This window comes from Saimiri boliviensis, chromosome 10, assembly GCF_048565385.1.
Source record: "Saimiri boliviensis isolate mSaiBol1 chromosome 10, mSaiBol1.pri, whole genome shotgun sequence".
NCBI classification, from domain to species: domain Eukaryota; kingdom Metazoa; phylum Chordata; class Mammalia; order Primates; family Cebidae; genus Saimiri; species Saimiri boliviensis.
This window is the reverse complement of record NC_133458.1, coordinates 2,080,001-2,096,809: the sequence shown is the minus strand read 5'-3', so window position 1 is coordinate 2,096,809 and position 16,809 is coordinate 2,080,001. Positions and strand designations below refer to the sequence as shown.

At 44.8% G+C, this 16,809-nt stretch overlaps 1 protein-coding gene across 1 annotated transcript in view; it reads left to right on the top strand.

The window, feature by feature from the left end:
- The window catches only part of UBE3C (ubiquitin protein ligase E3C), a 128,076-nt gene that overhangs the window by 104,083 nt on the left and 7,184 nt on the right, over positions 1 to 16,809 (top strand). Inside the window, exons 19-22 of the mRNA XM_039472736.2 lie at positions 2,861 to 3,073; positions 8,623 to 8,811; positions 8,911 to 8,977; positions 12,000 to 12,130. Coding sequence (XP_039328670.1) covers positions 2,861 to 3,073; positions 8,623 to 8,811; positions 8,911 to 8,977; positions 12,000 to 12,130 — 600 coding nt within the window. The remainder of the gene's footprint in view (positions 1 to 2,860; positions 3,074 to 8,622; positions 8,812 to 8,910; positions 8,978 to 11,999; positions 12,131 to 16,809) is intronic.

The following is a 16,809-nucleotide window of genomic DNA, read 5'->3' as shown; positions in this document are numbered from 1 at the left end:
AGGACTCACTCCCCACAGGAGCAGTGGCTTACAGGCGAGATGTCTTCGTTGCTAGAAGCCTGCAGAAGCACAGTCCCAGCTCTCTGGAAGCCGCTTGTTCCCACATTATTAATTCTCACAGATCTCCCTAATATTTACAGTGTGTGATGCGGTTAGGTGATGGCCTCTAGGTTGGAAGAGTGACTTCTGAGTTGACTGTCTCATGGATGAATGACTACCCCATAAAGTTTTATTTTTATTTTGGTATTCCCTGGGTAGCACAATAGCACACCTCTCTGAAAACTAGGTGCATCCTTTTATTTATTTATTTATTTATTTATTTATTTATTTATTTTGATGGAATGTGTGCTCTTGCCCAAGCTGGAGTGCAGTGGTGCCAATCTCGGCTCACTGCAACCTCCTCTTCCCAGGTTGAAGCAATTCTGCCTCAGCCTCCCAGCTTTTTTGTGTTCAGTAGAGACAAGGTTTAAATGTGCAGGTTGGGCTGGTCTTGAACTCCTGACCTCAAGTGATCCACTCGCCATGGCCTCCCAAAGTGCTGGGCTATAGGGGTGAGCCATCACACCAAGCCTGACTGGATGTATTCTAACACAAATGGCTTTTGTAGAGGAAACCAGATATCTTGTTGGCTTCCATTCCTTTACCTTAACAGATTGTCCAGAGAGACCACATGGAAGCGAGATAACTAATGTCCAGCTGCATGCCTAGCACAGAGCCTGGCCCCTAGTACCTAATAAGTGCTCAAGGAATAGTAACTCCTGTCTGTATTAGAGCAGCGGCTCACGCCTGTAATCCAACACTCTGGGAGGCTGAGGCGGGCAGATCACCTGAGCTAAGGAGTTTGTGAGCAGCCTGGCCAACATGGCAAAACCCCATCTCTACTAAAAATACAAAAATTAGCCGTGTGTGGTGGTACACGCCTATAATCCCAGCTACTGGGGAGGCTGAGGAGATGGGGGTTGCAATGAGCCGAGATGATGCCACTGCACTCCAGCCTGGGCAGCAGAGCAAGACTCCGCCTCAAAAACTATTATGACAAGACAGATTTGTGTGGCTTCCAAGTCAGTTGTTTGTTAGAATAAAATAACTAAGACTGTTACTGAATAGTTCACAGCTTATTTCCGATTCTTTGTGGCATTTTACAACCTTAGGCCATTGGAATATTTAAATTCATGCCAACGAAAACCTGACTTCATGTTGGAAACCTTACGTTTTTCCTTCCCACCTTTTTTTGCTATGGAATTTTTAGGGATTAATATAGTGACGTAGTAATACTCACCAATCCTTGATTTAATCCAGTACCACTAGTTATCAGGAAAATGCAAATGAAAACTATAATGAGATGCCCCATTGCACCAACCAGGTTGACTAAAATTTAAAAGACTGGCAAAATGATTGGCAAGGATGTACACCAGGTAAAACCCTCATACTTTGCTGGTGGTAATGAAAAAAGTCATTGCATTCTGGAAAACAGCTCAGGCAGTGGAAGATCTAAGGTTTCTGTATCTTCATCTTTGTGGTCGCTATACAGGTATAATCAAATGTAAAAGTTTATCAGGCTGTACAGGAGGATGTGTACATTTTAATACATACAAATTATACTTTGATATAAACAAATACAAGAAATTATGCAGCAAGTTGTTTGATTAAAAAGGTATGCAGTAACTTACAGTAATAACATAAGTAGGCCGGGCACGGTTGCTCCCACCGATAATCCCAGCACTTTGGGAGGCTGATACAGGTGGGTCACATGAGCTCAGGAGTTCGAGACCAGCCTGGCCAGGATGCCGAAACCCCGCCTCTACTAAAACCACAAAAATTTGGTGGCTTAGCATCGGGTGCCTGTAATCCCAGCTACTCAGGAAGCAGAGGCAGGAGAATTGCTTGAACCTGGGGTGTGGAGGTTGCAGATAACCGAGATCACGCCACTGCACTCCAGCCTGGACAGCAGAGCAAGACTTGGTCTCAAACGATAAATAAATAATAAGTGACATTTCTTGACGTGAAAAATTACATGAAACCTGAATTTGGAACATAGCCACCCTCGCTCTTTGACACGCTGTCTGTGGCTGCTTCTGTGCTGCAGGGCGGAGTGGCCTGTGGTTAGGAACGGGGATTCCAGAAACTCTGCTAACGTCCTAGTAGTCTGTCCTTGAACATGGCCTTGTTTGGAAATACGGTCTGTGCAAAGTTTAGGTGAGGTCATCTCATCTTAATTTTCCTCAGGTTAAGATGACGCCGTACTAAATGAGAGTGGGTCCTGAAATGTAACGACTAGTGTCCTGATAAGAGAAAGAAGAGATTCCGACCCAGAGAGAGCACACACAGGGAAGATAGCTGTGAGAGGAGACAGGGAAGTGGTGCGGGAGCCATGAGCCAGGGCCCGCCGAGGGTTGCCCAAACCCCAGGAGCTGGGGGCACAGTGGGGCTCCCCACCTGCAGGGCAGGTGGCCTGTGGAGCTGCAAGGCCGTGTGTGGTCATTTGCTGTGGCCACCTGGGGAGAGTGACATACCTGCAATTCCTGGAGGATTCGCCATTCTTCCCTTGACAAGAGGCAGTTGTTGGCTTCTGTCTCACAGGAAGGATCTGGCTCTTGAGAATTGCGTGATTTCGGCCCTAGGTGGTCTGTTCCAGAGTTTTCCCCAGCGGAGTGCATGCATTGAATGCCTGAATGGAAGCCTGGGGCGCAGCACTTGCCCGGTCAGTATCAGCTTCCACCTTTGGTACTATGAGGAGAAAATACCTGCCTTCTTAGGATTCGGTTTAATATCAAATTGAGCATATGGTTTCTTTATTTGTAGGAAGCATGCAAGAGGCGTGTATCTTAAATGCTAACATTGTCGCTGTCCTTGTTTGAAGGCTCTCTATGAAAACATGCTGGTGGAGCTGCCCTTTGCCGGCTTCTTTCTCTCCAAGTTGCTTGGGACCAGTGCAGATGTGGACATTCACCACCTTGCCTCCCTGGACCCTGAGGTGTATAAGAATCTGCTCTTTCTGAAGAGCTACGAAGACGACGTGGAGGAGCTTGGGCTGAACTTCACGGTGGTCAACAACGACCTGGGAGAGGCGCAGGTGAGGGCTCAGTGAGGAGGAGGATTCACACACCTCTGTAGCAAGTAGCAGTATCTCCGTTGGTGTGGACGTCCGTTTGCTTTACGTTGTTTGACTTATGCACATTTTAGTTAGAATGACTGTGAGTTAGCACCTTAGCCCTGGCCGCTGAGCTGAGTGCAATTCCTGCTGCCACACAGGAGGCCTGTTCTGGCTGGCAGCCCAATCCAGACACTTCTTGCCCAAGTATTTCATTCAGGGGATCCGCTCCCGAGGCTGCAGCCCACCCTTGTTGCTCGCCTGGCTCTTGTGGGGCTGCAGTGGCCGTTCAGCAGCGTCCCGGCAGGCCCCTTGCAGTCAGTCCTCATTCCCTGCCCACATGGAGCCACCACAGCTGCTCCAGCATGTCTGGGGTTTGTGTTCATTACCCAGCTGGTTGTTTTTGTTATTTATATCATTTTTAAAAAGGAAAAGAAAGGTCTATATTGGAGATTCAGACTGATTTTCTTAACAGCTTTATCAACCTGTAACTCACATACCATAAAATCCACCGTTTTTAGAGTGTATAAAATTCAGTGGTTTTTGGTATGTTCATAGAGTTGTGCAGCCATCATCACCCCAGCTAATGTCAACACATCTTCCTTGCTCTGCAGAGCACCTGTGCACGCATTAGCAGGCTCCCCCACCCCGTGGGGGCTGCCACCAGTCTACTGTGTCTCTGCGTGGGCCTGCTGCGGACGGTCCACATCCGTGGAGTCTTTGACGTGGGCTTCCTTGGCTTGTAGTTGCGTGGATCAGGACTTTGTTCCTTTTTCTGGCCAAATGATACTCCATTATATGGCTGTACCACAAGGTCTTTATTGGTTGATGGACATTGGGTTGTTTCTATGTTTGGGCTATTAAGAATAATGCTGTTGTAAGTATCCATGTACAGCATACTAAAATAATTACTAGTGAGTTGGTAACATCTGGGATTTACTTCAAATATACTTTGAGCATCCCTAATCTGAAAATCCGGAATGCTCCAAAATCCAGAACTTTCTGTGTTCTGACATGAAGCTCAAAGGAAATGCTCATTGGATCATTTCAGGTTTTCTGTTAAGGAAAATTATAACTGAAATTATACCTGATAAGTATAGTGCAAGTATTCCAGAATTTGGGGGGAAAAAATCCAAACACTTCTTGCCCAAATATCTCGTTCAGCTAAGGGATACTCACTTTGTGTGATGCAAAGAGGGGAAGTAGTGGGGGTATCAGTGCCAGAGACTGGTCAGGAGGTGTGGTGCCTGGTGAACTGGCTGTGAGGGTTGAGAGTGCACACACTGTTCTGTCTACTTTAGCCTATGGGGTTTTTTGTTTTTGTTGTGTGGTTTTGAGACAGGGCCTCACTCCGTCACCCAGGCTGGAGTCTACGTAGTGATGCAGCCTCGGCTCTCTGCAGCCTCAGCCTCCGAGTAGCTGGGATTACAGGCAGGCATGCACCACAATGCCTGGCTAATTTTTGTGTTTTTTTGTAGAGACAGTGTCTCCCCATGTTACCCAAACTGGGTTCACGTGATCCTCCTGTGTTGGCCTCCCAAAGTGCTGGAATTACAGGCATGAGCCACCATGTCTGGCTAATTTTTGGTAGACATAGGCGTCTCCCTGTCTAGTCTAGGCTGGTGGTAAACTCCTGAGGTCCTCCTGCCTTAGCCTCCTAAAGTGCTGGGATGACACAAGCAAGCCACCATGACTGTCCAAGAGCTATATTTTATCTGGCTACAACTTATTTGGTTGCTTTTGTTTCTACGTATCCATCCATACTCTAGAGCTGAATTTTCAACAGTGCAAAATGTAGACAATTTTGGTTGCTGTCATCAGGAAATGTTCCACATCCCGTGGTGCTGCTTGCTGCTGTGGCCTTGCACCACCTAGTGGCCTGATTTCTAAATGGCGTAAAAGCCTTGGCACGGTGAGTGCTGTAGTGACCTGCCTGAGGCCTTTGCTAATGCAAGGATTTCCCATTTTTCCTTCTGAAGTAGATGGTAATAGTGAAATGTCACATATGCAAGAATTCCATTAAAGCTTTGCTGATAATACTGAAGTCTGTTAAAAGCAAAAGTGTGAAGTTAAGATGTTCCAATTAAAAGTTACAGATAATGTATGAGAATAATTATACTAAAGAGCCTAATTAGAAAAATTAAGAAATTAACTAGTGAAGCACCTAATTTAGAGGGAGATCTTAAGGACTTCTCTAGAAATAAATAGACAGTCCTCTGTATAAGTTTTTAAGTTTATAAAATGTGATTTAAAGATTTGTAATATGCAAATACTTTATTGTGTTATATTAAACATCCCATTTAAAATAATGGTGCTTTTCTCACATTTTCTTTCTTCAATGTAATCAGTTTGGCTGTTTGTTAATCTGTTTAACAGTCAACACGAATTTTAGACTACTAATTTACATAGAACTCTTTCTGGCTGAAAATGCTAAGGGTTTAAGAAGGACCCACAAATAAGGAGCCGTTAGGTAGGAACAACTGGACTTGAGTCACACAACACCTTGGTTCAGGTCCTAGCTGGGCAGCTTTTCTGTGAGGCTTAAGAAAGTCAAGACCCATTCCTCATCTCAGATGGGGGTGTGAGTACCCGAGGATTAAATGAGCTAATGGAAGTAGGTCATTGTGGGGCCTTCTGGAGGACACCTCTTGGTTTCTTGCTGTCCTGAGAACGGCTTCTGTTAAATACATTTGTATTTAAAGGAAATTTTGAATATGTCCCTCAGATCTGAAGTTTAGCATTTATTTTACGTGATTTTTAAGTTCACATAGTTGTTTAGGCTTAGCCTGAGAGAGGATTTTAAATTAAAAGTAGTCTAACCATTTAAAAACGTATTAGAGGTCAAGCACAGTGCTCGTGCCTATAATCCCAATACTTTGGGAGGCCAAGGTGGGCAGATCATTTGAGATCCGGAGTTCAAGACCATCCTGGCCAACATGGTGAATCCCTCTCTCTACTAAAAATATTTTAAAATGAGCTGGGCGTGGTGACATGCACCTGTAATCCGAGCTACTCCGGAGGCTGAGGCACAGGAATTGCTTGAACCCAGGAGGCTGAGGCTGCAGTGGGCCGTGATCGCGCCCCTGCACCCCAGCCTGGGTGACAGAGTGAGACCCTGTCTCAAAAAAAATAATAAAGTTATTAGAAATGTTCATTTTTTCTGATCAGGCAAGGTAATTGGGAGCCTTGGAAGTTCCTCCAACTGATAACTTCACTGGTCCTTTGTCTTCCAAATCATACAAGTACATCATCATTTATTACCTGCCTCTAATCCATTTAAAGGAAGGGGTGGTATTTTATATATTGAAATATAATAGCTAGCCTCCTGAGGCTTGGTTAACAGATGGACTGTCAGCTGAGTACAAGCAAAGGAATTAAGGTAATGAACACAATCTTTAATCAGAATGAAGACAATGGAATTGAAAGCCCATTCTTAGAGTTGATGGTTCCAAAACTTAGAAAGTGAATTAGTAAGAATAATTGAATCATCATTTAAAATGTGAAATGTTGAAAGAAGCAAATCTGGTAAATTGAACATTCAAGTTCAACTTGAACATTCTATATAAAATGAGAACCAGCAAACGACTCTCCTGTAGCCATCAGCTATAGGATGACTGAAGTCAAGCTCTCTAGCAGATTTCTGAAACAGCCTTTGTGTAAATGGTGAGGGGCTGGGACATCAGTGCCATTGCCCGGAGACAGCAGTCTTGTCTGTTACTCTGGGGATAGTAAAGTTCCCAGGAAAACTGAAGGCTTTGAAAAGAAAAGATTGGAAAGGTAGGCAAGTGGGAATGTCTTTGTTCATTTATTTTGGGCTTATTTTGTATTTTCTTTATCCATGGTGTAGACTACCCTTATCTAACACCAGAAATGCAGTTGGGTGTTTTTGGTTTTGTTTTAGAAATATAGATGGGGAAGCCAGGCATGGTGGGTCACGCCTGTAAACCCAGCACTTTGGGAGGCAGAGGTGGGCGGATCACTTGAGATCAGGAGTTCCAGACCAGCCTGGCCAACATAGTGAAACCCCATCTCTACTAAAAATACAAAAATTAGTCAGGTGTGGTGGTGGATGCCTGTAATCCCAGCTGCTCCGAAGGCTGAGGCAGGAGAATCATTTGAACCTGGAAGGTGGAGGTTGTAGTGAGCCAAGATCACGCCATTGCACTCCAGCCTGGGCAACAGGGCGAGACTCCATCTCAAAAAAAAAAAAGGAACAAAGAAGAAATAGAGATGGGGGTCTTGTTTTATCTGAAACTCCTGAACTTCAGGGGTCCTCCTGCCTCAGCCTCCCAAAGTGCTGGGATTAGGGTTAGAGGTGGGAACCACTACACCCAGCCTGTTTTTTGGTTTTCTTAATAAACACTTTTTTTTTTTTTTTTTTTTTTTTTTGAGACGGAGTTTCGCTCTTGTTACCCAGGCTGGAGTGCAATGGTGCGATCTCGGCTCACCGCAACCTCCGCCTCCTGGGTTCAGGCAATTCTCCTGCCTCAGCCTCCTGAGTAGCTGGGACTACAGGCACACACCACCACGCCCAGCTAGTTTTTTGTACTTTTAGTAGAGACGGGGTTTCACCCAAGTTGACCAGGATGGTCTCGATCTCTCGACCTTGTGATCCACCCGCCTCAGCCTCCCAAAGTGCTGGGATTACAGGCTTGAGCCACCGCGCCCGGCTAATAAACACTTTTTTTTCTTTGTTTAAAGTTTACTCTTTATAAATTATGGTTGCATGTTTATGTTATGGTATTTTGCCCATGTACTGGTTTTGTATTTATGAATTCATATCATAAAAATTCCAAGTCAGACAAAACAAATGTCACAATTTTATTAATGGCCAAAAATGTCAAGGTGTAAAGTGACTTATCTGTCACACAAGTGGGGGGCAGTAAGGTCCAGGTCTGGGTGTTTCCACTGTGCTGTTTTTCTCATGAGCATGCTTGTGGTGCTTATGGGAGCCCCACACTACACCTGCAAATCTGTGAGTTTGGCCATGTACTAATAAAAAGTGTTCTTACTCACTCTGTTTATGTACATAAGAAATCGACTGGTCTGTTACCACCATCCTTTGCATCCGTGCTTGAGAGTAGCAACGTTGTGTAAGCACACAGGTTGAGTGTGTGCTGCTTCTGTGGAATCACCTTACTGTGGCCTTCCTGTTCCTCCAGAAGAAGCCCCTTTTTCTCTTTTGACTTAAAAGTTGATTGTTTGGTTCATATCCTTGCCCTTTTGTGATTTCTCATTTTTGTTTAAATAAAGTTGCCACAGTGACATTGCTTCACAGTTCCTTAGTGCTCTGGAGAAAACACAGATGGTTAGTGATCTTAAAGATAGAATAAGATGCTGGGCTTTGGAGAATCTGCTTGGAGTGTATCTGAATCTGTGCACAGGAGTGTGCGCCCTCGTGTACCGTTTCCTATTTAGACTCTTGTTCACGAAACAAGTCCTATTAACACATTTGTTTCTTGTCCCTTTTTAAACCTATTATTATTACCATACTTTGAGAATTTTGAGATCCTTATGTTTTTTATTTACAGGTAGTTGAACTAAAATTTGGGGGGAAAGACATCCCTGTCACCAGCGCCAACCGGATTGCGTACATCCACTTGGTGGCGGACTACAGGCTGAACAGGCAGATCCGCCAGCACTGCCTGGCCTTCCGACAGGGCCTCGCCAACGTGGTCAGCCTCGAGTGGCTCCGAATGTTTGATCAGCAGGAAATTCAGGTACCTACCTGCCGACTTCTGGGATATGTCTGTCACAGGAAATGAAAAGTCTTTCTTCAATTTTATCTTAAATCTTACCATTTGGACTTTTTTCCTTAGGTATTAATTTCTGGTGCACAAGTTCCCATAAGTCTGGAGGACCTAAAATCCTTTACCAACTATTCAGGTATGTTATCACTACTAGTTGTTTTTTCTGAAGATGTTACAGGTGATCATATTTCCAAAGTAATTTTTATTTCGTTTTTATTATTTATTTTGTGTGTGTTTTTTTTTTTTTTTTTTTTCCCCAAACAGAGTTTCACTCTTGTTGCCCAGGCTGGTGTGCAGTGGCTATTTCAGCTCACTGAGACCTCCGCCTCCCAAGTTCTAGCAATTCTCCCACCTCAGTCTCCCAAATAGCTGAGATTACAGGCACCTGCCACCAGGCCCAACTAATTTTTGTATTTTTAGTAGAGACAAGGTTTCATCATATTGCCCAGGCTGATTTCTTTTTTTTTTTTTTTTTGAGACGGAGTTTCGCTCTTGTTACCCAGGCTGGAGTGCAATGGTGCGATCTCAGCTCACCGCAACCTCCGCCTCCTGGGTTCAGGCAGTTCTCCTGCCTCAGCCTCCCAAGTAGCTGGGACTACAGGCACGTGCCACCATGCCCAGCTAATTTTTGTATTTTTAGTAAAGACGGGGTCTCACCTTGTTGACCAGAATGGTTTCGATCCCTTGACCTTGTGATCCACCTGCCTCGGCCTCCCAAAGTGCTGGGATTATAGGCGTGAGCCACCGCGCCCGGCCCAGGCTGGTTTCAAACTCCGGAACTCAAATGATCCACCCACCTCAGCCTCCCAAAATGCTGGGATTATGGGTGCAAGCCACTGTGCCCAGCCCCAAAGTAATTTTGAATGTAGTCTTTTGTATGGGTGATTTACATGGTTCAGAAACCAGATGCTGAGTGCAGTAGCTCATGCCTGTAGTCCCAGTCTTTGGGAGGCCAAGGCAGGCAGATCACTTGAGCTCAAGAGTTTGAAACCAGCCTGTGCAACACGGCGAAATCCCATCTCTACAGAAAATACAAAAATTAGCTGGGCATGGTGCCGCACACCTGTAGTCCCAGCTACTTGGGATGCTGAAGCAGGAGAATCACGTGAGCTGGGAGCGGAGGTCATGAGATCTCAGTGAGCCGAGATTGCGCTGCTGCACTCCAGCCTGGGCAACAGGAGTGAAACCCTGTCTCTAAATACGTACATACATACACAGGCAAAAACAAACAGATGTTTAACATAAGAAGATAGATTACTCCAAGAATGTTAAGTTGCTGGCCTGAAAAAAAAAGAAGAAGAAAATAAGGTAGATAAATGGCCAGGAAGCCAATAAGCACATGATGCGATGTTCAGCACCATTAGTCATTATAGAGAAATGCCACGTAAACCCAAATGAGATAACCCCACATATCCACTAGTAGTCTACTGGGTGCAAGTGGGATCTTTATATATATGTGTATGTATCCATGTGAATGTATCTCTTCTCTGTAGTTAGTTTGTACTGCTCTGAATTTTAAGTCTCATCTTTACGTAATAAAGCAAATAATGCGTACGGTCACACTGTCCCGGTGACCGAGTCCTAAGGTTAAGGAAATGAAATGAGTCTGACCTTCCCCTTGCCAAGAGGTCACCTGTGGTTGTTTGCATTACCCACCTGCACTGAGGGCTACACCTCTCATCGTCTCAGCTATCCCAGTAAATAGGTTTAAAATATTATCATCATTTCAGTGCCAATTAATGCACTTAAGATATTTTATTGGTGTTATTTCTGTAGCATATTAACAATGAGGGAATAATACATAGCAATTATTTTAGGTTTAGGAAGCACTTTACGAGATTAAAAGCTCTAAGTAGCAGACGTTACATTTTAGAGTAGTGGTCTCATCATGCAGTGAGATTGGTTGTTAGTCGTGGTATTCGTATCTGAATAAGTTATTATCAGAAGGAGAGATGATAAAATGAGACACCGTATCATGCTGGGAAACACCCAGCTAGTCCTAGGCACTGCAAGTGCTCTTAGTACTGGGCGCCCGCTGTGTGTCCTTGCAGGTCTCTGGCTACACGCAGACCCTTCTCTACTGTCTGCTCAGCAGTGGCTTTGAGCTGCCAGCACAGCTCCTCAGAATAAGGCTTCTTGGCAGCAGCTTTTGGTACCCACAATCATCTTACAGCTACAGGGCGATCCTTATTCTAGCCTGTCTCAGCCTCGTGTGTGTGTGTCTGTCCGTGTGTGGCTGTGTGTGTCTCTCTCGCCCTGTGTCACTGTGTGCGTGTGTGTGTGTGTGTGTGTCTTGCCCTGTGTCACTGTGTGTGTCTGTCTGTCTCTGTCTTCGGGTGTGTCCGTCCGTCTCTGTGTGTGTGTCTTCAGGTGTGTGTGTCGCCGTGTGTGTGTATGTGTCTCTCTCGCCCTGTGTCACCGTGTGTGTGTCTGTCTGTCTCTCACCCTGTCACCCAGGCTGGAGTGAAGTAATGTGATCTCAGCTCACTGCAACCTCCGCCTCCTGGGTTCAAGCGATTCTCCCACCTCAGCATCCAGGGAAGCTAGGATTATGGGTGCGCGCCACAACGTCCAGCTAATTTTTGTATTTTGGGTAGAGATGGGGTTTTACCACATTGGCCAGGCTGGTCTTGAACTCCCGGCCTCAAGTGGTCTGTGAGCCTGGGCCTCCCCAAGTGCTGAGCGTGTTACAGGTGTGAGCCACGACGCCCAGCCCTGCTTTGATCCTCCTTAAGCTGCTCTCCCCTCTTGTACTTTGCCCATCACCTCCACATGGGTTGGGGGCAGAGAAGTCCACTTTTGCATCTACAGTTGGTCCTTCATATCTGTGAGTTCTGTCCACATCCATGGCTTCAACCAGTTGCATATTTCAGATATTTGAGGAAAAATCCAGTGGTTGTGTCTGCACCGAGTGTGTGCTAAACAGTACAGCATCACAGCCATTTCCATGGCCTCTGCATTGTAGGGCACAGGTGCTCTAGAGCTTATGCATGTGCACAGAAGGGCATACGCAGGTGACACACAGCTGGCCACGCCATTCTGTAGAAGGGACTTGAGGATCCGTGGACGTCAGTATCTGTGAGGTCTAGAGCAAGCCCTGTGGATCCTGAGGGGCGGGCATGCTTTACGTTTCATTAAATGTGTTCAATTTGCCGCAGGAGGCTACTCTGCCGACCATCCTGTCATTAAGGTCTTCTGGAGAGTTGTGGAAGGGTTCACCGATGAAGAAAAGCGCAAACTGCTGAAGTTTGTAACAAGCTGCTCTCGACCCCCTCTCTTGGGGTTTAAGGTACACAGCTTTCGTGATACTTGCTTTAAAGACCAAATCATAATAAGAGGCAGGAGAACCATGCAGTGGGGTGAAATGAAGTCCTGTTACACACTCTTGTTCTTATCTTCAGCTGTGTTTTTAATTAAGTACTGGTTATGGTATATATATTTCGGTGCTAGTTTTATTTGGGGTTGCTTGTTTCATTGTTCACAATAACCTATTCATGTGATAGTCGTACATTGTGGTTCTGATTGCCTGTGAACAAACCCTGCTTTTGGAGGGACTGTTTGCAGGATGAATAATCAGTCTCGTAAATCTGTAACACATCTTGGGCTTTTTGCTACTGAACTGAAGCGGGAACAACCTAGAGATGTTGATGGAGAGGGTGTGAGCAGAAGCAGCTCTTCGTCCTGGTCATTCACTGTTGACTCTCTTACCCAGCCTTATTTTACCACTTCTGGAAATTAATGCTGAGCTTTAGCAATTAAAATTGCCTCAGGCAGGTGGATCACTTGAAGTCAGGAATTGGAGACCAGCCTGGCCACGTGGTAAAACTCTGTCTCTACTAAAAGTCCAAAAAAAATGAGCTGGGCATGGTGGCATGCACCTGTAATCCCACCTACTCAGGAGGCTGAGGCACAAGAATCGCTTGGACTCAAGAGGTGGAGGTTGTAGTGAGCCAAGATCGTGCCACTGCACTCCCTGTTTTCATTGTAAATTAAAATAAAAGCATATTAACATTTAAAAATACAAAGTGAAATATATGTTATAGAATAATATATGATTAGATAAGTATTATATGTAGCTTGTGCTTACGAAACTTAAAAAATAGGCATTCACCTTTTTCTTTTTTTTTTTAATTGAGACGGGCACTTGCTGTATCACCCAGGCTGGAGTGCAGTGGATGATCACCACTCACTGCAGCCTCAGCCTCCCAAGTAGCTGTGACTACAGGCGGGTACCACCATGCCTGACTAATATTTTGATTTTTTTTTTTTTTTTTTTTTTTTTTTTGAGACAGAGTCTCACTCTGTCTCCAGGCTGGAGTGCAGTACTCCGGTCTCACCTCACTGCAACCTCCGCCTCCCAGGTTCAAGCAGTTCTCCTGCCTCAGCCTCCTGAGTATCTGGGACTGCAAGTGCGCGCCACCACGCCCAGCTAACTTTTGTGTTTTTAGTAGAGATGGGGTTTCACCCTGTTGGCCAGGATGGTCTCGATCTCTTGACCTCATGATCCACCCGCCTCGCCCTCCCAAAGTGGGATTACAGGCGTGAGCCACCACACTGGGCATATTTTGATTTTTCATAGAGAGGGGTTTCACTATATTACCCAGACTGGTCTCCCAACTCCTGGGCTCAAGTGATCCTCTCATTTCAGCCTCCGAAAGTGCTGGGATTACAGGTGTCAGCCACCGCACCATGCCCCACTGGCATTCACTTTCAAATAACCTTCTGTCGGAAAGTTACATGAAGAGTTCCTGCACACTCTTGTAGTCCCAGCTACTCTTGAGGCTTAGGTAGGAGGATTAGTTAAGCCCAGGAGCTGAAGACCAGCCTGGGCAATGGAGTAGTGAGATCCTGTCTCAAGGGGGAAAAAGTGATATTAAGTATTTTATTATATTTCTGAGTGAAGCTGTTCTTTAACTTTTTACTTTGAAACTATTTTAAATGTATAGAAAAGTTGTGAGAATTGACCAAAGAACTGACTTGTAAATTCACAATGACCAGTTAGTAACCATTGCTGCATTTACTTTATCATTCTTTTCAAGCCTTTCTTTCCTGAGTCATTTGAGAATGGGTTGAAGACCTCAGGTCTTCCCTCAGTATCTCAGCGCATACTTCCTAAGAATAGAGACTTCTCTTGTCTCCCAGGCTGGAGTGCAGTGGTGAGATCTCGGCTCGCCGCAGCCTCCACTTCCCGGGTTCAAGCGATTCTCCTGCCTCAGCCTCCCGAGTAGCTGGGATTACAGGCCCACGCCGCCATGCCTGGCTAATTTTTGTGTTTTTAGTAGAGATGAGGTTTCTCCTTCTTGGTCAGGCTGGTCTCAAACCTCCCAATCTCAGATGATCCACCTGCCTCGGCCTCCCAAAGCGCTGGGATTACAGGCGTGAGCCATAAAGACATTTTTAAATGGCCCCAATTAAATGATCACAAGTCAGGAAATTGAATTTACGCAGACTGTTGCTCTGAACATTCATCTATACTCCATGTGAACATACACTGTCATCTGTACACTGCCTCAGAGTGGCAGTGCAATGCCACACTGACCATCATTCTTAAGATAACTTCCCTGCACCCCTTGAAAATGGGATACAGAAGAAGGAAACTGAAGAGCATGCCAGTGAAAGGCAGTGTGTGGTCCTGGATCGGATCCTCTGAAGGACGCGAAGGGACAACTGTCCTCACACGGAAGAGCCGGTCACAACAGGACTGCTGTGCCCCACCTCCACTGAGTACTGGTTCAGACCTGAGTGGGGCCTGAAAATGTTCATTTGTGGCTGGGCATGGTGGCTCAAGCCTGGAATCCCAGCTACTGTGGAGGCTGACGCAGAAAAAGCCTTTGAACCCAGGAGGTGGAGGTCGCATTGAGCCAAGATTGTACCGCTGCACTCCATCCTGGGCGACAGAGCGAGTCTGTGTCAAAAAAAAAAAGAAAAAACTGTGCTGAGTGAAAGAAGCAAGACACAAACTATGTGTTGTTATACATAATTCCACTTGGATAACATGTCCTTTGATGCTGGGCACGGTGGCTCAAACCTGTAACCCCAGCACTCCGGGAGGCCGGGGCAGGCAGATTATTTAAGGTTCAGGAGTTCGAAACCAGCTTGGGCAACATGGTGAAAACCTATCTCTGCTTAAAATACAAAAATTAGCCAGGTATGGTGGCTGGTGCCTGTAATCTCAGCTACTCGGGAGCCTGAAGCAGGAGAATCGCTTGAACGCGGGAGGCGGAGGTTGCGGTGAGCCGAGATCGCGCCATTGCACTCCAGCCTGGGTAACAAGAGTGAAATTCTGTCTCAAAAAAATAAATAAATAAATAAATAAATAAATAATAAAGATGTGTGAACTTAAACGTGTTAGTGAAGACTATTACTCAGTGATATTAGTAGAAATGATAATCTTAAAATGGTTGGAGAGAAAAAATAACCATGCAAAACCAACTCTATTCACCAGACGGGGAAAATAGGCAGCTTTCAGAATCATAAACTGGAAGACACAAAGTGAGAGAAGCCTGAATGTTACGGGTCTACTTCAGAGTCTGAAGCACTGACCCAGGTAGTCTCTCAAACGCAGTGGCAGCTGGGCACCGCCTGTGCCAGTGGGGGAGTCTGGAGGGTCTAAAGAGCAGGAGGACTGCGGGCAAGGCGGGCGACATTCTGAGTAAATGGAGGCAGCATTCCGTCAGATGTTCGTGCCATTTCGTGATTTTATTGTTGACATTTTTTATGATAGACGAGGCTTCTAGTGTCTTTGTTTCAAAACTAGTTTGTTCCAGAGCGAGAAAATTGTGCACTCACCTAGTTTCATACAAGGAAGTTTGGAGGACCTGCTCCCATCAAAACACTGGAAGACTCAGATTTTCGTCAGCTCCTGGCTGGTTAGATAATGCTAATCACATGAGTAGCAATCAAAATGAGAAGTCCTGCTGGATGGAGTAGGGTCTAGACATTGCGACAGCCAACGAAAGAACCAGCGATACTGTGAGCCTTAGCTCTGTGAGACCGCCGTCGTAGGTGTAGGGGAACAAGTAGAGGGATGTACGTTAGCTTTTAAAATCCCAAATAGACTAAAATGGAGAATCCTCCTACCCCAGTGATGATACTGTACAGTCATCAAGTTGTACCATGGAAAGCATCCGTGAGACAGTCGTCGTCTTTTTTTATTTTTCTCGATGTTCTAACATGTAAAACTGAATTGATTTTTCCATGATAAGTGTTTTTGAAGTTGTTATATGTTAGACACCATTTTAGAAAAATCATCTTAATATTTAGGCTTTCCGGTTAGCTTAGTATGCCTGGATTTGTAGGGGCTGCCAGAATTAATTCAGACTTAAAGGAAGAGAATGTCTTTCAGTTGAAGTACTATAAATAGCAAAGGCAGGCAGGCATAATTTTAAAGTTATGAAACTCCTTAGTGCCAGATTATTGGAGAAGAGTAACATCTGCTAAAGCTAATTAAAGTTTAATATGTTTAATAAATGCCATTGTTACAGACAAAAAATCATTAAAGTGCTGTAGAAAAGTGTTAAGTTACCATCAGGCCACAGAATAAATTGATGACTTTTCTCACTCTGAATTAATGCAAATTCCCGTTGTACTGTATTTAATTATGCACAAAATGGTGCCCTTGACTCAGATTTCGATGAAGAACTTCATTTTTTTTTACTTTTAAGACTCCAAATAGGAAATTCAATTAGCACTATGAAAGAAACACTAAAATGTGGCATTTAACTGCAAAATTTATTTTAAGCTTTTCATTTATCCAGTGACTTTGCCAGCACTCACTGACCCCTTCATTCAGAGATCCTCTTCTGTTTCAAAAACGTGATGCTTCCATTTTAGCATATTCAAGCATTTGTGAAAATCATTGCCCTCACGTACTCAGAATGCTAAATAATAAGTGTAATAAATGTTCTTTCTGGTTCTCCTTTGCTTCTTGTTCTGACATTTTTATGAGAGATTTAAAGTAGCAAATGT